This window comes from Tursiops truncatus, chromosome 10 (genome assembly GCF_011762595.2).
Source record: "Tursiops truncatus isolate mTurTru1 chromosome 10, mTurTru1.mat.Y, whole genome shotgun sequence".
Taxonomy (NCBI): Eukaryota; Metazoa; Chordata; class Mammalia; order Artiodactyla; family Delphinidae; genus Tursiops; species Tursiops truncatus.
Window position 1 is genome coordinate 102,745,412 of NC_047043.1, and position 27,619 is coordinate 102,773,030.

The 27,619-nt window shown below is 55.0% G+C and overlaps 1 protein-coding gene across 1 annotated transcript in view; it reads left to right on the forward strand.

Annotated features, from left to right (window-relative positions):
- CFAP100 (cilia and flagella associated protein 100) overlaps window positions 1–24,943 on the forward strand; it is a 46,056-nt gene extending 21,113 nt beyond the window's left edge. Inside the window, exons 4-14 of the mRNA XM_073787817.1 lie at window positions 107–207; window positions 1,992–2,178; window positions 3,725–3,792; window positions 3,865–4,028; window positions 4,217–4,297; window positions 4,679–5,327; window positions 7,330–7,607; window positions 21,110–21,245; window positions 22,364–22,569; window positions 23,565–23,658; window positions 24,430–24,943. Coding sequence (XP_073643918.1) covers window positions 107–207; window positions 1,992–2,178; window positions 3,725–3,792; window positions 3,865–4,028; window positions 4,217–4,297; window positions 4,679–5,327; window positions 7,330–7,607; window positions 21,110–21,245; window positions 22,364–22,569; window positions 23,565–23,658; window positions 24,430–24,543 — 2,078 coding nt within the window. The 3' untranslated portion in view covers window positions 24,544–24,943. The remainder of the gene's footprint in view (window positions 1–106; window positions 208–1,991; window positions 2,179–3,724; window positions 3,793–3,864; window positions 4,029–4,216; window positions 4,298–4,678; window positions 5,328–7,329; window positions 7,608–21,109; window positions 21,246–22,363; window positions 22,570–23,564; window positions 23,659–24,429) is intronic.
- The last annotated feature ends 2,676 nt before the right edge of the window (window positions 24,944–27,619 follow it).

Below are 27,619 nucleotides of genomic sequence, written 5' to 3' on the forward strand. Positions count from 1 at the left end.
TCGTGGAACTCCCTTGCTGGGCTGGGAGGGTGCCGGGACCCCAGAGGCCCAGATCACCGGCTGGAAGAGCTGGCTTGTTTCTCCAGCGAGGCATCTCCCTCCCCAGGGTCTGCGATTGTTCCTGACCAGTCAGCTAATCCTTTCCATGTGTCTGGGGACCTGGATTTCTTCTTGCTCAGACACCAGGAGCGGAATAAGTCTCTATCAGTGAGTATCTGTCGAGGAGTAGCCTGCCCGCAGCTCTTTCCTCCCTCACACGGCAGCAGCCACACTGCCCTTTGCTCAGGTCACTCTCTCACTCTGGAATAGTCAATGGCTCACCACTTGCGATGAAAACCACTCGCAACTGCCTGGCCCCAGGTCTCTTGTCGCACTGTCTTACCAGCTTCATCACCACTGTTCCTGGGCTGTTGTCAGGGTGGGGGAGTTTCTGTGGCTACAGCCTCAGCCAACATGCCTTAACTTCTGCTGTCCCCTGCATGAGGCGCTGTCCCCTCCTGAGACTCTCCCTGACCTTCAAGGCCCTAGGAACCCTCCCGCATGCTCTAACCTTGCACAGTCCCCCTCACTGGGATTCTGGGAGGCCAGACACACACACACACACACACACACACGCACACGCACACGCCCCAGGCCGTGTTTCTGGGACACACTCTCACACGCACAGGCAAGGCCTGCGTCCCGGGCTCCCTCATGGGCTGACTGTGTCCACCCCGACTCAGGGCTCAGCATGTGAGATTCCTTAGAGCAGTGGCTCCCTCTGTGACCCCGAGCGGGACCAAGGACACACAGGGACACGCAGGTCCTCCAGCCCCACCCCTGTGCCTAGGATCCAGGCGGTGCCGTCGGTGTTCCCCACCTCCTGCCTGGAAGGCGGAGCGACAGAGGCACAGGGCCACTCTGAGCGGCACTCATGGCAACACGCGCACGCAGGACTTCCCCTTTCTCCACCGGTGCCAGCACAGCCTGGACGTTCTTCTCCCAGCCTGACGCAGCCTCAGGGAGCCTCTGCCTTCCTTCCAAAGCCCCTGTCGCCACCTCACACTCCTCCGCCCAGCACAGCCCCGACCTCCTCACACTGACCCCAAGCAGCTGCCCCGTGTCTTTAAATTGCAGACCTTCTGCCACTGGAATTCTAGCGCGTGACATTTTCCCACCTTCATTGTACACGGACGTGCAAAGTAGGGTCCCGCCACAGACTAGAGGTGGAATAGGTGTTGCACGCGGCAGGGCCGGCAGGAAGCCAAATGAAGACCCACGTGAGGGCTTATCTGATCGGGCAGCAAGATGCCCAGGACTTGGACAGCAGGAGGGGCTGGGCACGAGGCCTCAGAAGAAGAGTCCCTCGCCCCACCCTATCCCGAGACCCTCCCCAGTGAAGGGCTGGGGCCGGATGCAGTCCTGGGGGTGGCTGGCCAGAGGCCAGGCAGGGTGGAGAATAGGTAGGGAGGTGCAGAGCCCCGCATGTGGCCACGGGCTGCCCACAGTGAGTAGGGAGCTTGCAGATCAAACTTGGGATTTCCAGTTTCTTTTGGAAACTCCGAGGATCTAGTTTCCCTCAACGTCGGTTTGTCAAGATTTAGCAAATCACAATACAAGACACTCAGTTTAAGTGTGAACTTCAGACAAACGAGGATCATGTCTAGTGAGTGTGTCCCTGCACCACTGATCTGGAATGCGTATCTGAGCTGGCATCCTGTGGTTCATCTGGCGCCCCGCCTCCCTGTCAACCGCTGGGTAGCTGTGCTCAGGTACCCAGAGCAGTTCCCGCAGGCTCACAGCCCCAGGGTCTTCTCCGCAAGTCACTCCGCACGTGCGCGCCGCCCCACCGGCCAAGTGCGCGCCTCCGCGCCGTGCGCGCTTCCGAAGCCCCCGCCGCCCCCGCTGCCCCGGACGGGGAGCCGAGGAGAGGACTGGTGGGCGGGAGAGGGGTGGGTGGCTGGCCCCGCCCGACCCCGCCCGACCCCGTTGCCCTACACGGCCCACCCCAGGATCGGAAGCAGAAGAAGAAGCTGCGGGTGCACGAGAAGATGACCTACTCGTCCAACGTGGCGGCCAAGCACGCCAGCCTGCGGCGCGAGCTGCAGCTGGAGGACGAGGTGGCGGAGCAGGGGGCGCGTGCAGAGCAGCTACGCATCTTCCACGAGCAAACGGCCTGGAAGCTCTCCATGACCCGAGGTGTGCCCCTCCCCCCGCCCGCAGCCCTGACGCCCCAGAATCCCGTCTTCGCCCTTGCGGTCTGAGCAGTGCGTTTAAAGGGCTCGGGAGATGCGGGGCTGTGGTGCAGTGTGCGTGTGTGGCCGGGGTCTTCTCTGTGCCTGACCTCTGCCTCCCGGGGTACAAGGATGAATTCCACATGGATTGCTGCTCTAAAAGCCTTTGAATCCCAGCATTGCACGCACTCTGAATGCTGACCTGCAGTGAACGCAGGCGGGACAATGTATAAAACGTAGGCGCTTCCCTTGGCGGCGAGCATCTGAGCTTCAGCATTGAATGGCTTCTCTGTCCCGGACAAGTCGGCTTTGTACCGCAGCTTCCGCTCCTGGCTGGTAACAGCACCAGACTCATGGGTGGTCGGGTTCAACGTCTTCAGACACTGCAGGTAGTGAGAGGAAGCTATGTGTGTGTGTGACCTGTTATTATTTTTATGACCCTGTAGGAAATCTGAAGTACTAAAAATGCACTAATACTCTGCCAGTGAAATATAAACCAGTAAACTAGAAAGAAGCAATTGAGATCAGAGAGCCCTGGACCCCATGGGCTACAGGGGCCCTGAATGGGAATTTGAGCGTGGAGAGACCGCCAGCCTCTACCCCTGACGCCCGAGGCTTGTTGTTCTGGGTAGGAGGCCCTGAGCTTGCTTGGACGTTCTGTGTGTGGAGCTCTGCACCAGGGAAGCAGCGCTGCGTGTGTTTTGTCTCTGCCTCACTGTCCGTTTCTGAGGCGTGGGAGCGGCAAGTGGCGCCTGGGTGGGGAAAGCTGGACCCAGCAGGTCTGACCTCCCGTGAGGAGCCCGGGGAGGCCAGGCCAGACCTCAAGACTGAAAACGGAACTTGTGTACACACCGGCTTCTTCGGGAAAGGAGAGGAGTTGAGGGAAAAGGCCGAGAGCCCCGCGGTTCCATCCACAGCTGGAGGCCTTCCTCTCCAGAAAGGCAGGGAAGGAGGCCCGCATGGGCCTTGAGCCCAGCTGCGATGCCTCCCTACTTGTACTCCGGAAGGTACACGTAACTTCCGCCTGGCTGAAACCCTGCCAGGGTAGACTTAGCTGCTGCCCACATTGTGTGCTTAGGGAACCCCAAGGAGAGATCACGCTGCCCCACCTTTCTCTCACTGCCCCCATTCTCTCACTGTCCTGGCCCATAGACCTTTTATTATTAAGTCCAGCCCGGTAAAACTTCCAGGGTGGGCGTGTCCAGAGCTTCATTCCAGGTGAGAAGGGTGCTACAGCAAGAGAGACTCGAGTCAGACATACGGAAGGACTTCCCACCTGGCCAGTCTCTAGCCATGGAGGCTGTACTATGTCAGCAGAGCCTGCTTTCCGTTTGCTGGAGCCAGAGCTGGCTCTCTCGCGATCCCTGTAGTAATCTGGGCCTCACAGCCAGGTGTAGCACCAGGCCGGCAGGCCGGCTCCGCACTGCCTGGCTGTGCCCACCCAAGGCTGCAGGCTTGGGTCTCTCTCCCACTTCCTGCCCGCCCCAGATGCCTCGTGCCTCTTGTTGCAGAAAGGAAGATGGAACCTGATGACATACACAGCTACATCACCCAGAAGCGGCAAACATTCCTCCTCCAGGTAGGCTGGCTGCCCCGCGGGCCCAGCGGGCTGTCCCTGTGCGGAGCGTGACTCCCGCTTCGGTGCCCTCAGTACGCCCTGGATATGAAACGGAACGAGATCCAGCGGCTGGAGAGGCTGGCGGCCAAGGAGGAGGCCAAGCTGGAGCGGGCGGAGAAGTTTCTGGAGAAGGACGCTGCTCGATTTGAAGAGTTCCTCAGGGAAAACGACCGCAGCTCCCTGCAGGCCCTGAGAGCGTGAGCTGCCCGGACCCCAGCCTGTGCACACCCACCGCCCACCCAGCCCGACCCCAGCCTGGCACACCCACCACCCAGCCAGCCAGGCCCCTCCTTGGCAGCTCCCCCGCCTCCCGCCCTGACTGAAGGCAGAGTACACGCCCCTCCTGCACACCCTGTGATTGGCTCCCTCCCCGCCCCACCCCCAGGGCTGAGAAGGAGACCAGAGCGAAGATGGAGACGATCCTGGAGATCCGCGATCTGACCAACCAGATCACGATCGTCAAGAGGTGAGGTCAGGCGCCAAGCTGGCCCTGCGCCCTCCGGGCCAGCACACCTCCGGGAGCCGGAGGAGCCCCACACAACACACACCTCTGAGCCTCGGCTCTCTAGGGACCCCAAGCCCTGTGGGGCTTTTCAGATGAGGTGACCGAGGCCAGGAGAGAGTCGGGGGCCTTCCTGAGGCCACACCACCGGGCAGGGCTCGCTCCACCCTGAGAGCGGCTGCAACTCGGGGTGTGAGCCGCGCTGGTCCCGGCAGGGCGGCCTCCTTCCCCGCACACGGAGTTCCGGCGCCTGTCCTTCGGGAGGCCTGGGAGCTCTGGGCCCGGCCTCCCCTCCTAGGGGCCCAGGGACGGAGCCTGACTTTGCCCGTCCCCTCCCGGGTCTAGTGAAATCGCCAAATTTGAAGACACTCTGCAGCGTTACAAGATCTACAAGGATTTCCTGTACAAGCTGTCGCCCAAGGAGTGGCTGGAGGGACAGGAGAGAAAGCGCTCATCTCTCACAAGCACCAGGGAGGCGGTCGAGGCCTCCGAGGAGAACGTGCTGTTCTCTACACTCGGGGACAAAGGTAGCAGGAGAGAGAGGGCGTGCTGGGTGCTCCTAGAGCCTGTGTCCAGCTGGCTCCAGGCCCCTTCCCCTGCTCGCAGAGCCCCCCCCTCCCCGGGCTCAGCCCACACACTCCTGGGAGAATCGCCGACTGTCAAAGCAAACCTTCCTCCTGCCGCTGAGGGGGACCTCGGGGAGGGTCCTGGGGAACTCTGTGCCCCTGAGCCATCTGAGAGTCCTCCTGTGCTTCCTGTAGGACCAGAGATCAAGGGCCAGACAGATCTCAGAGGTATGTGGCTGCCCCAGGTTGGAGGGGCCCTGCTCCGGGCTGGGGCAGATGGACAGCCCTCCTCTGCTTCCTCCAGAGGAGCAGGGCCCAGAGAAGGCCACCAAGCTCCTGCAGGTGCCGCAGCTGAGGCAGGTCCGGCCCAGCACTGTCAGCCACCAGGGGGGCCCCCGGCCCAGTGGGCCTGGCAGGCTGGGCCCCAGGTGAGTGGGCTTGGTGGGGGGTGGGTGATGGAGGTGACTGGCCTGCTGCGGAGCGGCCCCCAGTGGCTCCGGCCAGAGGCACCCCAGCCGGGGTGAGAGGGTCGGGAGGGGCTGTTTCTAGCCTGGACGGTCTGGAGTCAGACTTAAGCCTGAAAAGCGAGATGTTTCCCAAGCAAAGCTTTCTTTTTGTCTGATTTGGTGAACTTGAGTTGGGGTGGCCCAGTTGGGCGCTGGTGGGACAGTCAAAGGTACACAGATGAAGCAGCTAGGTGGGCGCCTGGGACAGGACGCACCTGCCCACGCCCTCTGTGGCAGGAGTGCCGGCTGGCGGCTGGCAGAGCCTCCGAGCCTTTCAAGAGAATCAGGAAGTCTGGATTTTCATATGGAAGTCCCAAATTTTAACTGTGACAGTTACTTTTAAGTCTTTAAAAAAACATGGTAAGGGACAAGCAAATCAAACAGATCCAGACCCGGTGACTTGCCCCGTGGTCCCTCCGACACCCACCTCTAGGACCCCCAAGCCCCCCGGGCTCTCCTGGGTCCCTTCCTGCAGTGCCTCTCCACCCCCCCTCCATGCCCGCTGTTCTCCAGCTGTGACAGGTGACAATGGGACAGACCTCCTGCCCCACTCCCTCCTCCGTGTCCCCTCGCTCCTCCAGCCCAGCCACCCCAAACCCCGGCCCCTCCTGTAGTGCTGCCCACGCAGCGGAGAGGGGACTGGGGCCTTGAGCAGCCAGGCGAAGCTGGAGCCCTGGCTCCGCTTCCAGCACCTGCCCTCGGGGCCAGGGCTGCAGAGTCCAGGAAGTTTCAGCAAAGCACGGCCATGATTGCACTTGGGTCTCCTGCTACTTCCTTCTCTGATACTGTAGTGTTGTGGACATATCACCAACTGCACAAGCCACGCAGCAGGTTGACTCTGGTCCCAGGAACCCCTGTCGGGGGTGCTGTTTCCAGCTGAAGAGGTTACGTGTGTGTGCTTCCTCGCCCTACGTTGCCCTCAGCCCTGGAGCTCCCAGCAGCAGGCTTCTGTCGGGACAGACCCTGAGAACAGAGGTCTGGGCCCCGCCCTCTACTAGCCATGTGACCAGGGCCACTGAGCACGTGTGGGCAGGTTGTGGGCTGCACGAGGCACTCGGCCGAGAGGGCAAGTGGGGGCTAAAGTCCAGCCCAGCCCCAGGCTCTGTCCTCCTGGAAGGAGGATTCTTAGAAGGGCACCTTCTGGGCCAAGAGTGTCCTAGCGGTGACCTCGGCAGGTGACTGGCTCTCTGAGGAGCGTGTTTCTCATTTGCCGAATGGGCATCAATGTGCAGACGGGGTGGGGCACAGGCCTGGGAGTGTGTTAGCTGTCGGCGTGGGCCCTGCGCTGTCATCTCCGTACTTCACGATGGTCGGGGCCTGGAGTCTCTCAGGCCTCGGCCCAGCTCTCCCCGGCTGCAAGCCCCCCTCGCCAGCTCCGGGGCCAGCAGAACCTGCGTGTCTGCATAGGGTGCAGGCTGGAGCAGGCCAGGAGGGGTGACGAAAGCGGGTTTGAGGTCGGTCCAGGGCCCCCTGCAGTGTTGCGGCCCAAGCAGCCTTTCCTGTGGCCTCTGGGCCCGCCCAGCACGGTCCCTGCCCCGTGGCATGCGTGTCACGACAGCTGTGCGTGGGACCAGCAAGGACACGTGGCACGGCCGAATCTGACAGAGGAGGTGGGCAGAAAAGGCGCACGGTGAATGGGGAGCCGCAGGTGCACAGCTGCTGAGCACCCGGAGTGCGGGAAGGAGCCGGTGGGGAGGGGCAGAGCCGCCTCGGGATGGGGGCTCACAGGCCCCGAGGGCGCGAGCTGTAGTCTGGCCGGAATGAGAGGAGCTAGTTGGGTGCTGACCCTCTCCCCCTGGCTGCCGTGTGACAGCTGGGGGCCGAGAGGAGCCCAGCGCCACCTTCTCGGCAACTTGAGGGACAGAGGAGGGGGCGAGGGGCGGGCGTCACGCCCTCAGGCCTCCCCGACCCCGTGTCTCCGCAGGGCCTGTTCCACCCTCCCCGTGCAGGAGGACCCAGACAGCGACGGGGAGGTCAGTGCCCGCTCTGGGCGGGGGCCGCAGGAGCCGGGCCCGCGCCGTCCAGCAGCTCCACGTGGCTCTGGTTGCAGGAGCTGCAGCTGTACTTCACGGAGCCCCAGCAGCTCCTGGATGTCTTCGTGAACCTGGAAGAGCAGAACCTCTTACTGGTCCAGAACACCCAGGAGATGGAGGAGGCCTTGGAAGAGCTGAGCTTCACCCTGAAAAACACCCAGATCCGCATGTAGGTCTCACGCCGCCGGGCGCCCGGGCAGCGAGGGGGCTCTGTCACTGGCTTTCCTCCTGGGACCTCCCACAGCAACTGGGAGCTGGGCTGTGCACTCCCCGCCCTGTGCATGGCTTCAGTTTTCTGGAAAGCTCCATTTGCAGACTTAAGGCCTGGCTCTGGGAAGAGGGTGTGTCTTCTTGGGCGGGGGGCTGGGGTTGGGAGCGGGTCAGGCCCCTCCCCACCCTGGAGCAGCCTGTACGCAGAGGGGGAGATCTCCAAGGCCCTCTCGCGCAGGGCCTTATTGCTGACACTAGGCCCCCCAGAGCTGGTCTGGGCAGGGTCAGGCCGGGGCACCACGTGAGGCCTGCTGGGAGCCAGGAATCATCCGTTTATTCCCAGACAGTGGCTGAGCGCCTGTTCTGGGTCAGGCTGGGGTCTAGGCTCTCCAGGGATAAGGTAAGGCCCTGCCTCGTGAGCTGACAGCCCGTGGGAGCCGACTTAGAGGCTCGCAGATTTGACTTGTAGGTAGTAACACATGCTAGGAGGAAAAGAAAGAGTGACGTAGGAAGGCTGAAGTGGAGGGTCGCAGCAGATGGGAGAGGGGAGGGGAGGCTTCCAGGGGAAGGCGTCCTTTAAGCCAGGCACTTCCTGAGCAGCGGGAAGCCACATGGGGATCTCGGGGGAAGAGGGCTGCGCGCAAAGGGAAGGCACGTGTAAAAGCCCTGAGGCGGGAGCCGGCCCGAGGCTGTGAAGTCCCGGGGGAACCATGTTCTTCAGGGCTCAGTCTTGCTGGGCTGCATCTACCCTGGAGAATTTCCTCCTGAGGGGCTCCAGAATCATACAGAAACGTAGGCTCTCAGGAAGGACTGTTTCCTGGAACCTGGGAAGTGGCAGAGATACAAGGCGAGATGAGCTGGGGAGAGGCAGGCGGCCTCCCAGACTCCACGAACATGCTAGAGGACATACACATGCACCCATAGGCCTCACGGCAGAATCCTGGAGGGGCTGTCTGGTAGCTGATCTTCAGCCAGGTGAGCCACCCCCAAGATCACCAACAGTTTATTTCCAGAGGAGTCACAGCCCATAGGCATTTAACTTACATGAACTCAACCATCGTTTCTAAAATAAAATAAGGAAGAAAGAAAAAAGAAAAAGAAAACTTCGGGACTTCCTTGGTGGTCCAGTGGTTAAGACCTCGCCTTCCAATGCAGGGAGTGTGGCTTCGATCCCTGGTCAGGGAGCTAAGATCCCACATGCCTCACAGCCAAAAAACCAGAAACTTAAAGCAGAAGCAATATTGTAACAAATTCAGTAAAGACTTTAAAAATGGCCCACATCAAAAAAATCTTTAAAAAAAAACTTTAAAAATACAACAAATAAACAATCTGAGTAGGCCTGTCTTTTAAGGAAATTGTATTAATAATTAATAACCTTCCATGGGCTTCCCTGGTGGCGCAGGGTTTGAGAGTCTGCCTGCCGGTGCAGGGGACACAGGTTTGAGCCCTGGTCTGGGAAGATCCCACATGCCGCAGAGCAACTGAGCCTGTGTGCCACAACTGTTGAGCCTGTGCTGTAGAGCCCGCGAGCCACAGCTACTGAGCCCGCACGCCACAACTACTGAGCCTGTGTGCCACAACTGCTGAGGCCCACACGTCTAGAGCCCATGCTCCACAACAAGGGAAGCCACCGCGATGAGAAGCCTGTGCACTGCAACAAAGAGTGGCCCCCACTCGCTGCAACTAGAGAAAGCCAATGTGCAGCAACAAAGACCCAACACAACCAAAAATAAATAAATAAAAATTTAAAAAAACAAAAAAACCTTCCAAAACACAAGTTACCGGGGCCAGATGGATTTACTGGTGAATTCTACCAAACATTTAAGGAAGAGATAACAGTTTTCTACAGTCTCTTCCAGATGATAGAAACAGAGGGAATACTTCCTAACTCCTTCTCTAAGACCAGCATTCAGCGTTAACCTACCTAGTAACAAAACCAGACAAAGACATTACAAGAAAAGTACAGTATCTCTCGTGAACAGAGAGATGTAAAAATCCTCAACAAAATGTTAGCAAATTGAATTCAACAACGTATAAAAAGAATTATACACCACGATGAAGTGAGATTTTTCCCAGGTATGCAAGGCTAGTTTAACATTTGAAAATCAATTAATGTAATCCACCACATCAATAAGCTAAATAAGAAAAAAAGCACATGATCATATCAATGGATGCAGAAAAAGCATTTGAGAAAATCTAATACTCATTCATCATAAACACCCTCAATAAACTAGGAATAGAGGAGAATTTCCTAAACTTGATATAAGATGTCTGCAAAAGCCCTACAGCTAACGTCATACTTAAAGCTTTCTTGCTAAGATTAGGAACAAGGCAAGGATGTCCTGTGTCACCACTCCTTTTCAACATCGTACTAGAAGTCCTAGCTAATGCAACAAGGCAAGAAAAGGAAGTAAGAGGTATACAGGCTGGGAAGGAAGAAATAAAACTTTCTTTGTTCACGGAACACATGGTCATCTGTGTAGGAGAAATGAAAGAATCAACAAAGAAAACCTCCTGGAACTAGTAAACTATTATAGCAAGGTTACAGAATACAAGGTTGATATACAAAAGTCAATCACCTTCCTATACATTCGCAATGAACAAGTGGAATTTGAAACTGAAGATGTATTAGCGTCCCCCCAAATGAAATGCTTACATAGCTAACAAAATATGTACAAGATCTTTATGAGGAAAGCCACAAAATTCTGATAAAGCAAGCCATGTTTATGGGTAGGAAGACTCAAATATGTCAAAGTATCGGTGCTTCCCAGCTTGCTTTACAGATTCAGTGCACTCTCCACCGAGATCTCAGCAAGTTTTTTTTATGGATATTGAAAAACTGATTCTAAAATTTATGTGGAGGCAAACGACCTAGAAGAGCCGACTCAGTATTGAAGGAGAAGATCGAAGTTAGAGGAATGACACTACCTGACTCCAAGACTTAATTGGCAAGAGAAAAGACATAGAGATCAATGGAACAGAATAGAGAACCCAGAAATAAACCCACATAAATGTGATCAACTGATTTTTCCCAGAGGGGCAAAGGTCGTACGATGGAACAAACAGTCTTTTCAACAAATGCTGCTGGAACAGCTGGATGTCCACATGCAAAAAAAAAAGAGGAATCTAGACACAGACTTTACACCCTTCACAAAAACTAACTCAAAAATGGATCACAGACGCACATCTAAAATGCAAAACTATAAAACTAGAAGAAAATATAGGAGAAAACCTAGATGACCTTGGGTACGGTGATGACTTTTCAGACACAACGCCAAAGAAGACGGTCTGTGAAAGAAAGAATTGATAAGGTGGACTTCATTAAAAATATAAAATTCAGCTTTATGAAAAGCAATGTCAAGAGAATGAGAAGGTAAGCCAGAGACTGGGAGAAGATATGTACAAAATGTATGATAAAGGGCTGTTGTCCAAAATATACATTGTTAAAAATTTAATATTGTTTAAAAATTGTTAAAATTTTAATATTGTTAAAGTTTCACAATAAGGAATAAACAACCTGATTAAAAAAATGGGCCAAAGATCTGAACTGTCACCTCATCAAAAAAATAGTCAGATGGCAAAAAAGCACATGAAAAGATGCTCGGCGTCATAGGTCCTCAGGGAAATGCAGATTAAGACAACAACGAGAGGGAATTCCATGGCGGTCCAGCGGTTAAGACTCCGAGCTTTCACTGCCGAGGGCTGGAGTTCTATCCCTGCTCAACGAACTAGGATCCCACAAGCTGTGAGGCGTGGCCAAAAACAAACAAACAAAAAAACAAAAAAACCCCGAACTACCATTACACACCCATCAGAATGACCAAACTCAGAGCACTGACAGCAGCAGGTGCTGGTGAGGTGGTGGAGCAACAGGAACGCTCATCATCGATGGAGGTGCAGCCACTTTGGAGGACAGTTGGGCAGTTTCTAACGAAACCAAACGTACTCTTACCTTAGGATTCAGCAGTCATACGCCTTGGTGTTTACCCAAGGCGTTAAGATCTTAGGTCTACATCAAAACCTGCACATAGATGCTTATAGCAGCTGTAGTCATAATTTATTCAAAACCTGAGAGCAACCAAGATGGCCTTCAGGAGATACAACCAGACAGTGGAATGTTATTTGGTGTTAAAAAGAAATGAACTGTTGAGCCGTGAAAAGACATGGAAGAAACTCAACTGCATATGACGAAGTGAGAGAAGCCAATCTGAAGAGGCTACAAAACCGTGTGATTCCAACTGTATGACAGTCTGGAAAAGGCAAAACTAGGGAGACAGTGAAAAGATCAGTGGTCGGGCTTCCCTGGTGGTGCAGTGGTTGAGAGTCCGCCTGCCGATGCAGGGGACACGGGTTCGTGACCCGGTCTAGGAAGATCCCACATGCCGCGGAGCGGCTGGGCCCGTGAGCCATGGCCGCTGAGCCTGCGCGTCTGGAGCCTGTGCTCCGCAACGGGAGAGGCCACAGCAGTGGGAGGCCCGCGTACCACACACACAAAAAAGAGATCAGTGGTTGCCAGGAGTTGGGGGGTGGAGGGATGAATATGGAGAACCCAGGATTTTTAGGGCAGTGACGATACTGTATGTGACACCACAATGATGGATAAAGCCCACATCCATAGAATGTACACCACCAAGAGTGAACCCCAGTGTTAACTGTGGATTCTGGGTGATAATGATGGGCCCATGTGCGTTCATCAGTTGTGGTAAGCGGACCACCCTGGCGCGGAATGTCAATAGTGGGGGAGGTGGGGGGCAGGGGAAATTCGGGAAATCTCTGTACCTTGCACTCGGTTTTGCTGTGAACCTAAAACTGCTCTAAAATATGAAGTCTGTATTCAAAAAATATATACAACAGCAAATGAGCAGTGTATTCCCACAGTGGAAGCAAGAGTGGCCGTGTTAGAGACAGTGTCCTGAAACTCTCAGGAGTGCCACAGTGGAGCCAGGCAGAGCCGCCAGGGCTGGGCTCACGCCATGTCACCAGCAGGCGAGCGGATGGACAGTGCGGCCTGCCCACAGCACTCTCGTTGGGTGTCCACCGCTGCTGTGACAAATTAGTGCAAACCGAGGGGCTTAGAGCAACCAGAGCTATCCTCTTACAGTTCTGGAGGCCAGAATCGCGACACGGGTCTTGCTGGGTTAAAATCAGGGTGTCGGCAGAGGCCCTGAGGCAGAGCCCTTTTCCAGCTTCCAGAGGCCACCTTGCCCTTGCATTTGGAAGCCAGCAGTGCCAGCGGAGGCCTCCTCCCCTCACATTGCTTGACTCTCTTTCCTGCCCCTGTCTTCCGTTTACAAGGACCCTTGTGATTACAATGCGTCCAACCAGATAATCCAGGACCATCTCTCCATCTCAGGGTTAGCTGGCTAACAGCCCTAATTCCATCTGCAGCCCTGGTTCCCCCTTGCCGGGTAATGTAACGTATTCACAGGTTCGTGGGGTTAGGGCGCGGACATGTAAAGGGGGCCGTTACGCGCCGTACAAATCTACTGAGCAGTAAGAAGGAGCAGACTATCACGCCAGCCAGTGATGCGGGTGAGGGAGAGAAGCCAGGCACCAGAGAACACCGACTGTCTTATTAATCGGGAGGCTAGAACCAACTGTGTGTGTGATCCATTGCTGCGTCGCGAATTACCCCAAAACCCGGTGGCTCAGTCTAACACACATGTATCATGTCAGGCTTTCTCTGGGTCAGGGACCTGTGCACGGCTGGGCTGGCTTCTCTGCTCCGGGGCCTCACGGGGACTGCTGTCCAGGTGGAGGCTGGGCTGCAATCGTCCCAAGGCTCTGAGCTCCGAGCTCGTGCACGCGGCTGTTGTCAGGATTTGGGTCCTGGCTGGTTCTAGGCCAGAGGCCACCCTCAGTCCCTGCCACGTGGGCTCCTGGATAGGGCAGCTTGTGTGCAAGCCGGAAAGCCAGCGGAGAGAGTCTCCTAGCGAGACGGAAGTCAGGATCCTCTGTAACCTGGTCACAGAAGGGACGTGCTGCCCGCGTGGCACTGGTGAGAGCAAGTCGATGAGTTCAGCCTGCGTTCAGGGTGTGAGCATCTTTGAGAAGCCAAAGTGAATGGAGACTTCAGCCCATCAGGTGCCTTTGGTGGGGGAAGGGGAGGGAGGAGACCGAGGGGCACGAGGAAGTTTGGGGGTGTGAAAAGGCCCTGTGCCTCGATTATGCTGGTCCTTACACAGCGTGTACGTTTGTCTAGCCCCGCCGTATACACAAAATGGTACATTTCTGATACGTAAATTAAACCGCAACCACAAAATATTGTTTGGTGAATTCAGGACTTTTTAAGGCTGACTTGGCCAGTCGCCCCTGTACGTTGACTGGGCGCGTAAGGTTGCAGGACGAGCCGACAGGGCATCATATATTCTCTGTCAAGGGCACCGCATGTGAGGAGTCGCATGTGACCCTGAGGGCGAACACCTCCTTGAATCGCACGCTGGCTCCCTGGCTCCCTCCCTCAGGTCCCAGCCCTTTCCCTGCTGTGAGTTGCTTGAGACGCTCACTCCCTGGGCCCTCCATTCAGGGTCAAGGAGAGCCCAGACCAGGAAGATGGGCCTGAGACACACAAGAGACACAGGACAGGCTGAGGTAAGGACAGAGCCTGAGCGCCAGGGTCAGTTCTGTGTCTCCAGACAGGGCAGAGGTGATGGGACCAGAGAGGAGCCAAGCGGAGGTGCTCAAGCCAGAGGGAACCCGAGCCCCTCCCAGCTGTGCCGTAGTGACCACAGGAGCAGGAAAGAGAAAGCCTCGGTCCCTTCCTGGAAACCGCGCAAACCTGCCTCCAAGAAGGACCAGCCCAACCAGGAAGTCAGAGAATGTGCAGGAAGGAATCCAGCAGAACCCCAGACACCATCGCTGGAGGTGAGGGTCAGCCCTGCAGTAGCTGGGGCCACCGGGCCAAGGCCAGCCACACCCAGCAGGAAGTGCTGGCCCGTGCCGGCCTCGGCTGAGGCCACACGCCGTGTAGGCTGAGTCTTGGCAGCCACGCGAGGCACCTGCAGCCCACGACTGCCGCTCAGTCATGGAAACGAGCCTCCACGGCCCGGTGGACACCAGCCCGCATGTCAGCCTCCAGCCCAGGCTCCATCCCGACACTCGATTAAAGCGACACAACTCACCTTAGGTCCCGGGACTGGACTTGCACTGACTCCCAGCTCTACAGAGAAGCCAACAAAAACTGGCATCGGAAACAGGAGAGAAAACATTCACGAAGGGGATGAGTTTGAGAAGTCCTAGTAAACGTAGACGCTGTGAGAATTAGGAGAACGTCTTAACTCCTCTCTGGAGAGGCTTCAGCCCCGCCGGGGAAAGACCCATCGGGGCACAGGAAAGCCCACCGGGGTTAAGGGCGTGATAAGGACTGAACACGGCCGGCAGTCAGGCGGGCAAAGTGGGCAGTAGGCTGGGACAGCTACCAGAGCTCCAAGGAGAAGAACAAGGTGGCACTGCAGGAGAAAGGGCAGGGCCCAGGGCTACGCCTGCAGGTGACGAGTGGGAGGAATTCCAGGTGCCAACAGACGGAAGGCAGGAGAGGCAAAAGCCAGTGCGCCGGCAGGTGAAAACCGCCCTGGACTGAACCCAAGGCCCAGGTGCAGGGACAGGAGCTCACGCTGGACACCTCCACAGGGATAAGACCGAGAAGAAAAAGCTACGATGCTGGAGCAGACGAGGAAGACAAACAAAACCCAGGTCCTGTGAAGGAGCCAGAGCCAAGCGTGTGTCATTCGTTTCCTCCAGAATCCTAATGCCGGGTCTAGGTGAGCACGGCTCTCAAGTTTGAGGGGTGAGAAGGATCTCTTCTTTTTTTTTTTTTTTTTTTTTTTTTTTTTTTTAGCAAGCCTCTGTTACCGTAATACTGGCTTTTGTACTTGCTGATGTATTTACCTTTATTGAGATTTTTATTTGTCCACGTGGCTTCAAGTTTCTATCAGTAACCTTTCATTTCACCTGGCAGGACTCCTCTGGGCCTTTCTTGCAGGACAGCTCTAGTGGTCACCAAGTCCCTCAGCTTTTGTTCATCTGGGAATGTCTTGATTTCTCCACTTTTAAAGGACCCTTTTGCCAGATGTAGGATTCATGGTTGACTCTTTTGTTTTTTTCCTTTGAACACTTTGAATATATTGGCCTCTGTCTTCTGGCCTGCACAGTGTCTAATGAGAAATGGGCTGAAAATCTTATTGAAGGTCCTTTGGATGTGGGGATTCGCTTCTCTCTTGCTGCTTTCAAGATTCTTTGGCTTTCGATTACCCTGTGATCGTTTGTTATAATGTGTCTCAGTGTAGGTCTCTTTGACTTCCTCATACTTGGAGTTCCTTGAGTTTCCTGGATGTGTATATTCATCCAGTTTGCAAACTTTTCAGCCATTATTTCTTCAGATACATTCTCCGCCTCTTTCTCTCTCTTCTCTGTCTGTGACGCCCACAATGCGTATATTGGTCCTCTTGATGTTGTCCTACAGGTTCCTTAGGCTTTGTTTGCTTTTCTTCAGTCTTTTCTTTTCTGTTCCTCAGCCTCCATCGTTTCCATCGTCCCCTTTTCAAGATCACTGATTGTTTTTTCTCCCTGCTCAAGTTTGCCTTTCAATCCCTCTAGTGAATTATTTATTTCAATGATTGTGTTTTTTAGCTCCAGGTTTTCTTTTCTGATTTCTTGTTAAGTTTTCTACTTCTTTGTGCGTATTTCCATTTTGTTCACACATCATTTTCTCGACCTTCTCCACATCTTCTTTTAGTTCTTTGAGCATCTTTTTTTTTTTTTTTTTTTGCGGTACGCGGGCCTCTCACTGTTGTGGCCTCTCCTGTTGTGGAGCACAGGCTCTGGAAGTGCAGGCTCAGTGGCCATGGCTCATGGGACTAGCCGCTCCGCGGCATGTGGGATCCTCCCGGACCGGGGCACGAACCCGTGTCCCCTGCATCGGCAGGTGGACGCTCAACCACAGCGCCACCTGGGAAGCCCCTCTTTGAGCATCTTTTAACACAGTTTTTTAAAAGTCTTGGTAGTATACCTGCCGTCATGTTTTTTTAAGGAACAGTTTGTTTGTTTTTCCTGTCAATGGGCCATACTTTCTCATTTCTATGTGTGCCTTGTGAAGTTTTGGTAAACCCTGAATATTTGAGTTTAATAATGTGTTAACTCTGGAAATCACATTCTGTCTCTTCCCCAGGGTTTTCTGTTTATTGTTGCCATTGTTTGTTGGTTTTGGTTGTTTTGATTGTTGTACGCTATCTTTGTGCTGAGAGTCAGCCTGAGGTGTAAACTTAAGGTCTCAGGTCTTTTCTGAGACTTTCCCTTGTGGATGCTGCCACAGGGATGGAGGTGGGGGATAGGTAGCTGTTACTGTGCTCAGTGCTGAAATGGACAGAAATGAACACAGTTTTACATCAGAGTCTTCCCTTAGAAACTGCAAGCCTCAACAGACTCCAGAGTTACAGAAGAGCTCCATCACAGTTCTGCCAATGCAACAGTGGTCTGGATGGGGAGGTAGACTCCTGGGGCTTCCTACTCTACCATCTTCCCCGACTTCAAAAGATGTTATTTTTGTTCTTTTTGCTGCTATTTCTGCAGGAAAATGGTAACTCCTTCTCTTTTGCTTGGTCTTTGAATGACCTTTATTCACATTTGGTTCTGCTCGCTTTTCCCTCTCTCTCTCTGTCTCTTTAATACCAGTTCAGCAAACTTTCTGAGTATATGTCCCCAGGTATTTATGAAGGGATTCTCTTTCTTGTTACTGTCTAAAAAACCTATTATAACTTCTCCAGTTCAGCCCAGTGGCTCTAAGAAAATTTCAAACACATAAACATATACAAAAGTAGAGAGGTGGGACTTCCCTGGAGGTCCAGTGGTTGAGACTTCGCCTTCTAGTGCAGGGGGTGTGGGTTCGATCCCCGGTCAGGGAATTAAGATCCCACACGCCTCGGGGCCAAAACACCAAAACGTAAAACAGAAGCGATATTTTAACAAATTCAATAAAGACTTTAAAAGTGGTCCACATCAAAAAAAAAAAATCTTCAGAAGTAGAGAGGATGGTATAATGAGTCTCCAGGATCCCATCACCAGCTTCACCAGTGATCAACTTGTAGCCAATCTCCCTTCACCTAGAACCCACCCACTTCCCTATGTCCCATATTATTTTTATAAATTTATTTATTTATATATTTATTTTTGGCTGTATTAGGTCTTCGTTGCTGCGTGCAGGCTTTCTCTAGTTGCAGTGAGCAGGGGTTACTCTTTATTGTGGTGCATGGGCTTCTCATTGGGGTGCATGGGCTTCTCATTGCGGTGGCTTCTCGTTGCGGAGCATGGGCTCTAGGCGTGTGGGTTCAGTAGTTGTGGCACGCGGGCTCAGTAGTTGTGGCTCGCGGGCTCTGGAGCGCAGGTGCAGTAGTTGTGGTGCATGGGCTTAGTTGCTCCACGGCATGTGGGATCTTCCCAGACCAGGGCTCAAACCCATGTCCCCTGCATCGGCAGACAGATTCTTAACCACTGTGCCACCAGGGAAGTCCCTCCCGTATTATTTTGAAGCAAATTCCAGGCATTGTATCATTTAATCTTTAACTGTTTCAATAGGTACTTCTAAAAAGATGAGGCCTCTTCAAATTAACCACAATACCATCATAGCATTAAAAAAAGAAATCCTTAATATTGAATATTCAAAATCCATAAACGGAGTTTTTCAATCATTAATTTGAATTAGAATCCAAATAAGATCGATACTCTGCAATCAGTTGTATCTTTAAGTCCCTTTCAACCCATAGGTTCCCTCCCTGTGTGATCACTTTTCCGGTGGCAAAATGCTCCTCAGGTGCTGTGCGTTGGATTCCCCGAGGGATCTTGCTTGTTTTTTAAATTTTAGTATTTTTTAAAATTGAAGTATAGTTGATTTACAATGTTGTGTTAATTTCTGCTTCACAGCAAAGTGATTCTGGCACACAAACATATATATATATATATATATATTTTTTTTTTAAATATTTCTTTCCATTATGGCTTATCACAGGATACTGAACATAGTTCCCTGTGCTCTACAGCAGGACCTTGTTGTTTATCCATTCTGTATATAATAGCTTAGATCCGCTAACCCCACACTCCCACTCCATCCCTCCCTCAACCTCCTCCCCCTTGACAACCACAGGTCTTTTATCTCTGTCTGTCGTCTGTTTCTGTTTCATAGATACGATCATTTGTGTCATATTTTAGATTGCACATATAAATGATGTCATATATTTGTCTTTCTCTTTCTGACTTACTGTACTTTGTTGGACAATCTCTAGTTGCATCCATGTTGCTGCAAATGGCATTCTTTTATTCTTTTTTTTTTTTTTTTTTTTTTTTTACTTTCTGGCTGCACCCTGTGGCATGTGGGATCTTAGTTCCCCAACCAGGGGTTGAACCCGTGCCCCCTGCATTGGAAGCACGGAGTCTTAACCACTGGACCGCCAGGGAAGTCCTATTACATTCTTTTTTATGGCCGAGTAGTATTCTATTGTATATATGCAACACATCTTCTTTATCCATTCGTCTGTCCATGGACACTTAGGTTGTTTCCATGTCTTGGCTGTTGTGAACAGTGCTGCTCTGAAAATGGGGATGCGTGTATCTCTTTGGATTAGACTGTTGTCTGGATATATGCCCAGGAGTGGGATTGCTGGATCCTATGGTAGCTCTATTTTTAGCTTTCTGAGGACCCTCCACACTGCTCTCCACAGTGGCTGCAGAAGCTTGCATTCCCTCCCACACTGTAGGAGGGTTCCCGGGGATCTTGGTAAGTGAAGTCTCTAGCTGGGCAGGTCCTAGGTGGAGCCTGGACCCTGCGTTTCTGACAGATGTGCCGGTGATGTGCACGCTGGTCTGAAAGGACCGACACTGAGCAGTGTGTCCCTCGTGCCCTGCATTTCCTGAGACTTTTCTCCTTTACCAGTGGGATCTGGTGGAAGAGAAAAGCCTGTGACCCAACAACTTGACATTTAAAGAGAACTAGTGGGGAAAAGGTACCTTTTTATCCCAATTACCTGGAGAAGAAATAGGACATCAAAATTACCCCCCGGCCCCCAACCTGGTCCACGTAGCAGAGGTGCCGGCTCTAGGGTCACTCATGGGTCCAGGCGCTGGACGTAGAGGAAGCTTTACAAAACAGGCTAGAACCGAGTGCAATCACGTACCCTTAGGAGATGCCTCACTGACCCCGAACGCACCCGCCCTTTTGGTGGGCACTCAGGGTTGGAGGGGTGTCCGGCCTCTGTTGTTGTCCCGGGCAACCTGCGTGCACCCCACAAGGGCCCGGGGGGAGGGTATGTGGGAGCTGCGTGTGGCCTGTCAGACCATCTGCCTCTGAGAGCCCAGGAGAGCTGGCCAGACCAGGTCAGGATCCCTCATGCTCAGGCTTCTGGCCTCAGCCCCACAGCCATGGGGCTGCAGCCCGGGGGGGCACCGGGAGGCTGAGGCCCGTAACCCTGCGGCGGTGCGTGTGACGGACCGGTGGCCCCCAGTGGGCAAAGGAGCAGCAGCCCGTGGCACTTGGCCTGTAAAGGAGAAAATGTCAGTAGGTTCCATCAACCATGTGCAGAGCCACAAAATCACCGTAGGGGTAAGGGACACCTCTAGGCCTCCCGGCACTGCTGGCTGAGGGGCCGATGTCCTGCTTACCCTGGCCAGGACTTGCATGCGGCCGCCCGTACGGGACGGCCCCACGACCACCCTAAGAGCCAGGATTCCTGCTCCAGAAACCCCAACATACAATGGTCAGTGTCTGCCATGATTGTGAAAGATTTAAAAAACTTCTCAGTATATTATTTCATGTAAGAGTTGATCGTTGCTGTCCTATTCCTAAGAGAATTGAAAACGTGTCCTCACCAAGCCCTGTCCTGTCAATGTCCATAGCAGCATTATTCCCAAGAGCCTAAAGGTGGGCAGTACCCAGGTGTCCAGTGGTGAAGAAGCCATCAGCAAAGTGTGGGCTCTGCACACAGCGCACTACTGCAGAGTCATAGATGGACCACAGCGGTCACAGGAAGGAGTGAAGCTCTGGTACGCGCTACAACACGGACAGACCTGAAAACATTGTTCTGAACGAAAGAGCCAGACACAGAGGGACAAATGTCGTGTGGCTCCACGTTACTGAGACATCCAGGAGGCAAAGTAGGGGGGACGGAAGAGTGGGAGTGACCGCCGGGGTTTCTCCCCAGGTGGTGAAAATGTTCTAAAATTAGATTATGGTGACGGTTGTACGCCTTTGCAACTCTACTAAAAACAACTGAACTGTGCACTTGGGAAGAATTTTATGGTGAATTACCTACCTCGGTGAGGCTGGTTTTTGTTTTCTTTGTTTTTTTTAGTGTGGATTGTTAAAGATCTTACATTTTCCTCCCGCATCTCACCAGCGCCTCTGACCCTGGGCCTCACCCAGCCCTCAGCATGCGGCAGAGGCCAGCAGGCTCAGAGAGGTGCTGGTCCCCCATCCAGGGAGCGGGAGGTCAGCCAACTGAAGCAGTGGATCAGCACGCTGATGATGTCCGTCGCCAGGGAGGAGGAGACAGCCGCGGAGCTGGAGCTCAAAGCTCGCATATTCCATTTCGGCGAGTACAAGGGTGATCAGGAGGTAGGGCCTCTGGATGGACAGATGGCTGCCCGTGGCGGTGGTGGGCAGAGGGCATGTGGCCACAGGCCAGGGTGGGAGGGTGGGGGCGTTCATGGGCACCTGCTGGGACGGGGCCCAGTGCTCAGAGCTCGGATGGTGGGAGAGCGAAGCCCCGGGGACGCGGTGCTCTGGGCCTGCCGTGGCCCCTTGCCAGCGTCCAGGCTCTGGGCCTGACCCAGGGGCACCACTGGACAAGGCCGTTGGCCTCAAAGCAGAACCAGCCATGTATTCACGCCCTGTGAACAGGCAGCTCCCCGACACACCTCCTCTATCCCTTGCTTCCTTCAATGACTACATCAGCTTCTTAAACACACACAGTGTGTCTGGAAGTGACCCTGCCAGGAGCAGGGCAGGCACGTCCCCAGCCAGGCTTGGCGGGGGGGAGAGTTCTGAGGGCACAGAGGCCAGGGATGTGTCCTGGGACCGGGCACACCCCTCCTGACAGCATGCCCGGGGCCCAGGGTGTGCACCTGACTTCCCAGTTCATTCAAATTCCCGTTGAATGCCTACTGTGCGCCAGGCACCGGGCCAGGTACCTGGGATGCCCCGAGAGCAGGCCAGGCGTCCGTGCCTCCTGCAGACTAGTGGGCGCTGGCTGTGCCCTGTGCCTGGCCTGTGCCTGCTGCTCCTCTTGTAACCACCCCGTGGGACAGCGGTCGTTGAGTTTTCTGAATGCCAGGACAGGCTGAGAGAGGGGAGTCCACCTGCCCAGGGCTACACAGAAAGCAGGTCACAGAACGTGGTCCTGGGGGGAGCTGAGGTCAGCGCGGGGCCAGGACAAGGCGGGCTCCTGGAATAGGGGCTGGGCCTCAGTGGGCACCCCGAGGCCCAGACGTGAGCCCCAGTAGGTGCCGGGACCCAGGATCTAGCTGACCACAAGAGGGCCAAGGGGTCAGGCACTCTGGCCAAGAGAAGTCCAGGCGTCCAGTTGTGCCCCCCCCCCACTTCCCGAGCCCCACTGCCTGCTGGGCAGGGCCCTGGGAGGTCAAAGAAGCCGCAGTGAGAGGTCTGGCAGGCTGGGGCAAGGGGCCGGCCCAGGCCCGCGTGGCCACACTGGAGGGAGGCCTCCCACCTCGCAGGACAAGCTGCTGGAGAGCCTGAACCGCAAGGTGCTGGACGTGTACCAGCACTGTGTCAGCAGCCAGCAGGAGTCCAGCCTGGGCACCGTGAAGATGCTGGCCACCATCGAGCACCAGCTGAACGAGCTGCTCGAGAACCTGGAGCGGGTGCCCCAGGTGAGGGTCGAGCAGGCCGAGAAAGCCAAGGAGAAGGAGCGCCATTTGAGGTGAGGTGCCGCTGGTCGTGCAGCTGTCTCTCAGCGGGAGGGCCCGGGGGCGAGGGACCCTCACACCCCTGCCCCGGCTCTGGGCTGGCACTGAGGACAGAGGTCGGATGCGGCCCTGCCCGCGGAGCTCCCGAACCAGCGGCAGGACCTGGTGCTGCATGCTGAGGGAGGGGAGCCGGCATCTGCGGGCGTCTGGGGGCGTCTGGGGGTCCAGACGGGACGGCACACTCAGCCCGACGGAGAAAGTCCCTGTTTGGGAGTGGGGCGTGTGGTGGCGTCAGGGAGCCTGGAGCCAAAGTGAGGGTGCGGCCAGCCGGCCTCGCCTCCGGAGACAAGGGACGGTGGCAGGCACTGTGCTGGCTGGACTGGAGGGGGAGAGGAGCTGCACTGCCAGAGCCAGGGGTGGGGGGCGGTGGAGGGGGAAGGCGCCCGCTCGGGAGCAGCTGAAGGGAGCCTAGGTCAGCAGGGGACGCCCGGCTCCAAAGGGAGGCCCGTGGAGCTCCCCACGGGCGCAGTGGGGTGCAGGCCAGTCCCTGGCCACCTGGTTCATTCGGTCCTAGCAGAGCCCCGAGACACGGTCACCTGCAAGCAGCCGTGTCTCTGCCACATGCACAAGGGCTCTTCTTGTGTGTCCATGGGCCCTGCTGGAGCGGGCACTGGACAGAGGTTTGACGGCCACAAGTACAGAGGACGACACGGGACCCTAGAGCTTGCTGGGGCCTGGGCCTTCAAGGGCGGCGATGGGGGAGTGGATCGGTGACCAGGGATGACGAGCTAGGAAGTCGGGTCTCCCGGGGGCATGAGCCCAGTGCCACGACCTGCACGGAGCAAGGGTCAGAAGCCAGGCCCTGCCCCCTGGCAGGGAGGTGGAGAGGAGTCGACAGTTTTCTCAGAAGATGGAGGGCTGTGGCCTGAGGGCCGTGTGGGAGGGAGCTGGTGACTCGGTGGCCTTCCCTGGGCCTCTGGTCATGAACCCCTCTCTTCCTGCCCCCGAGACTCCGGGAAGAGAAGCTAATGCTGCAGAAGCAACTGCAGGAGGAACGTGTACAGCGGGCCCGGGCCCGGGCCCAGGCCGAGGTCAAGAAGAAGGTGGGCGAGGTGGCCCTGGGGAGGCGCCGGGGCCCGGGAGGGGTGATGGCCTGCAGCCCCCCCGGCTCGCCCCCTTTTGCAGATGCTCTTGCTGAGGTCCTCGGGGGGAGATGGGCCAGCAGAGCGGGGTCAGGGTGGAGCAAGTTCTCCCGTTCCAGGCCCGCCGCCCCACCTGCCCCTCGGGACCTGCTTCCTCTGGGTGCCCTCCCAGCCCTGCCCGGCTGTGGGCCCTCCGCCCAGAGCGCTGGCGCCCACAGCTCAGCCCCCACCCCAGGGTCCCACCTATGTTTCAGCCAGACCACAGGCCAAGGTCATCATCCCTCAGTAAGGGCCCCCCAACAGCTGCGTCCTCCACCACAGCAAGTGGGCTGGAGTGGCCTCTGGCCTCCGGCCCCGGCGTCAGGATGCGTGGTCCCTAAAGCAGGCCTGAGCATCCACACGGCCCCAAGGACAAACGAGGACACTGCGGGGTCTCCCGTAATCCTCGCGGCAGGAGAGACGGGCCCTTCAGCCTGGCGTTTCCCCTGAGTTTCCAGGTTTCCCCCCTTCTCTCCCGACGCCTGGCTCATCCCGGGGGGCAGGTCCGGTCCAGGCTGGTTAGACTTCCTCCCCCGCAGCGCTCACAGTGGCCCCGGCCCGCCTGCTGACCACGAGTGACCAGAGAGGCTGGCATGGGCCCTGGGCTCCTGGTGCACTCGGGCCAGGTGTGCAGACCTCAGCGCTGGGGCTCTGCTGTCAGGGCGCAGGCTCACGGCGTGCCCGTCCCCACAGAGGGGCAGGAGGCTGGTGTGCCGCTCGCGGCCACCTGCCCTGCAGAGCAAGGAGGCGCCCAGGCACGAGCTGGTGGACAAGGACCAGGTGGAATGGCTGTTCTTCTTCACATAGCCCACGGGCCACCTGCTGCCTAAGGAGAAGCAGAGGCGGCGGGGCTGACGCCCCAGGACACGCCAGCACTGGCACCATGCCCCCCGCTCCCACGCTGTCCCTTCAGTCTCACGCGAAATAAAAGCTATGTCGCTCTGGTACCTCAAGGCCTGTTTCAGGAGGCAGACGCTCTAGCAAAATGTCAGTCTCCCCTCGTTCGTCATCTAAATCAGCAAATGAGAGAGGAGCCCATTTTGCATGTCCATTCAATTAGCTGCTGAGACAGAGAGTTCCTTCCTAAGGTGAGGGCTGGGATAAGCCCCAGCTGCATCCTGAGACGAGGTGTAGGATCCAGCCCGGTTCCACCCTGAGGTGAGGTTTGGCATCAACCCTATCTCTACCCTGTTGTGAAATGTGGGATAGACCTTAGCTCCACCCTGAGGTGGGATGTGGGATCACCCCTAGTCCCCACGGAGCTGAGGTGTGAGAATAACCCGAGTTCTACGTGAGATGCGTATGGTGAGGTTAAACCCCGTTCTACCCGAGGTAAGGCGTGGAATCAACTAGGGTGAGGTGGGGGACCCCCTGCAGCTCCATCCTGAGGTGAGGTGTTGGGTCGCACACTGTGCCACCCTAACTGGAGGAGGTGTGGGATCGGCCCCAGCTTTTCACCATGGTGAGGTGTGGAAACAGCCCAGGTTGAACCTGAGTTGAGGTGTGGGATCCACACGAGCTCCACCCTGGACGGAGGTGTGGGATGAACCCCTGTTCTACTTGAGGTGAGGTGTGGGATTAACCCCACTTCAACCCTGAGGTGCGGTGTGGGATCAACTACGATTCGATCCGGATGTGACGTGTGGCGTCAAATCCAGTTCTAACCTGAGGTGAGATGTGGGATCAACTCCGTTTCCACCTTGAGGTGAGGTGTGGGATCAGTCCCCTCTCTCTGTGAGGTGAGGTATGGGATCCACCCCGTTTCTCCCCTGATACGAGACGTAGGATCACCCCCAGCTGCACCCTGTTTGACGTGTGGAACCAACCCCAGTTCCACACGGATATGAGGTGTCAATCAACCCTAGCTCCCCACTGAATGAGGTGTTGAGTCAACCCAGATTCCGCCCTGAGGGGAGCTGGATCCGCTGCAGCTCTGCCACGTGGTGCGGTGTGGGATTAACTCCAGCTCACTTGGAGGTGGGGTTTTGCATCAACCCCAGCACCATCTGGAGTTGAGGTGTGAAATCAACCCCAGTTCCACCTGAGGCGAGATGTGAGGTCAACCAGAGTTCTCCGTGGGGTGAGATGAGTTAAACCTCAGTTCTACCTGAGGTGAGGTGTGGAATCAACTGCAGTTCCACCTTCACTTGAGGTGTGGGGTGGACCCCAGTTCTACCCTGGGGAGAGGTGTCGCATCAGCTCCAGCTCCACCTGCAGGTGATACGTGGGACAAGCCCAGTTCCCCCTTGACGTGAGGTCTGTGGTCAGTCCAGTTTCACTCTGGGTGAGGTGTGGGATCACCCCAGGTCCATCTGTGTGTGAGACATGGTTGATTGGCCCAGAGTGATCGGGCAAGACCTGTCTGTTGGATGGAGTGGAATGCATATACATAGAGTATTTATTGCAGACATTGAGTGTGCCTGGATTGAATGTTGAATTAAAAAGTTTTCTTTCTAAAGAGTAAAAATTGGATTTTGCAGAATGAGTGTATCTGAGAAGTTGGTTATTTGCACACATCCTCTGTAAACAGCGGTTTTTAAATGCACACAGTGAGGGAGCAAGTAGGCATACCTGAATGGTATCGAGTGAGTCATAAGGCGTGAAGGCTGGCCTGCGCAGAGCGTGGGTGCAAACAGTGGCTGTTGAATAAGTCCTGAGACTCCCTCTGGCAGCGTGTCCTCGTTGGGTGGGGATGGGTGGGGAACATGAAGACACGGGGTCGGGTCAGATCTTAGAGGAGCAGCCAAACAGCTCTGTCCCTGTCCCTTCCCTGTCCAGGAAAGGGAAACCCCAGAACACTGAGAGGAGAATCAGGAGGGAAGAGGGCTCCGGGTCACAAATGGGACGCTTGTATGTTGTTATTTTAGGGTCCATTTTGTGAATGTGTGTTTTCACTAAGAAATCACCAGTTTCCTCTAGATCTTTAGTCTGATGCAATATGTTTCTCTTATTCTACAGAATTGTCACATTTAGCGAACAAACACTGATACTTTATTATGAACGGAAATCCATATTTTATTCAGTTTCCCTTTATTCTACCTTTTCCGTTCCAGTATCCCATCCAGGGCACCATGTGACATGTAGTCGTCATGTCTGTTTAGCCTCTTCTGGGCTTTGACAGTTTCCCAGACTCACCTTGTTTCTGTGACCTTGACAGTGTGGAGGAAGACCGATCAGGTTGGTGTTTTTCTTGTGATCAGACTGGGGTTATGTGTCTTGAGGAGGCAGGTCACAGAGGTCAGGTGCTTTCTCATCACTTTATATGAAGGGAACAGGCCTCAAGGCAGCTTGTCACTGTTCGTCTTACTTGGACTCCTGGCTAAGTTATTATGCGTCAGCGTTTCCCACAGTGAAGTCACTTGCTTCCCTGTGTCCATACTGTGTGTCTTCTCTTGGGTGAACTTAGCTTGGGCAACTCACACTTCTGCAGAAGGGAGTGACCTTCACCTCCTTGGCGGATGGCTGAGTGTCTGCATCAAATACGTGGATTCTTCTGCGTAGGAGATTTTTATTCAATCTGATTTTAAAGAAGAAACCTATGCAATCACTTATTTCTCCCAGTGTGGACACCTGGGTAGGTGTTTTAAGCTCTTGGTTATAACCCAGCACTAGAGTTTTTGGTTGCCGTTTATTCCTGCTTTGGCCATTGATCCTTTCCCTTTGGGTCCTGTTTCATTTGACATCCTTCCATCTCCTTGCAGGAATGATAATTTTTTTTTTTTTTTTTTTTTTTTGCCTGCTTTGACTACTTCTTGGGCCCCATTTCTATGAGACCTCTGTGTGCAGGAATTAAATTTGTTTCTTTTTCTCCGGTTGATCTGTCTTGTGTGAATTTTGTTATTAGTCCAACCACAGGAACTCAGGAGGGAGAGAGGGAAAAAGG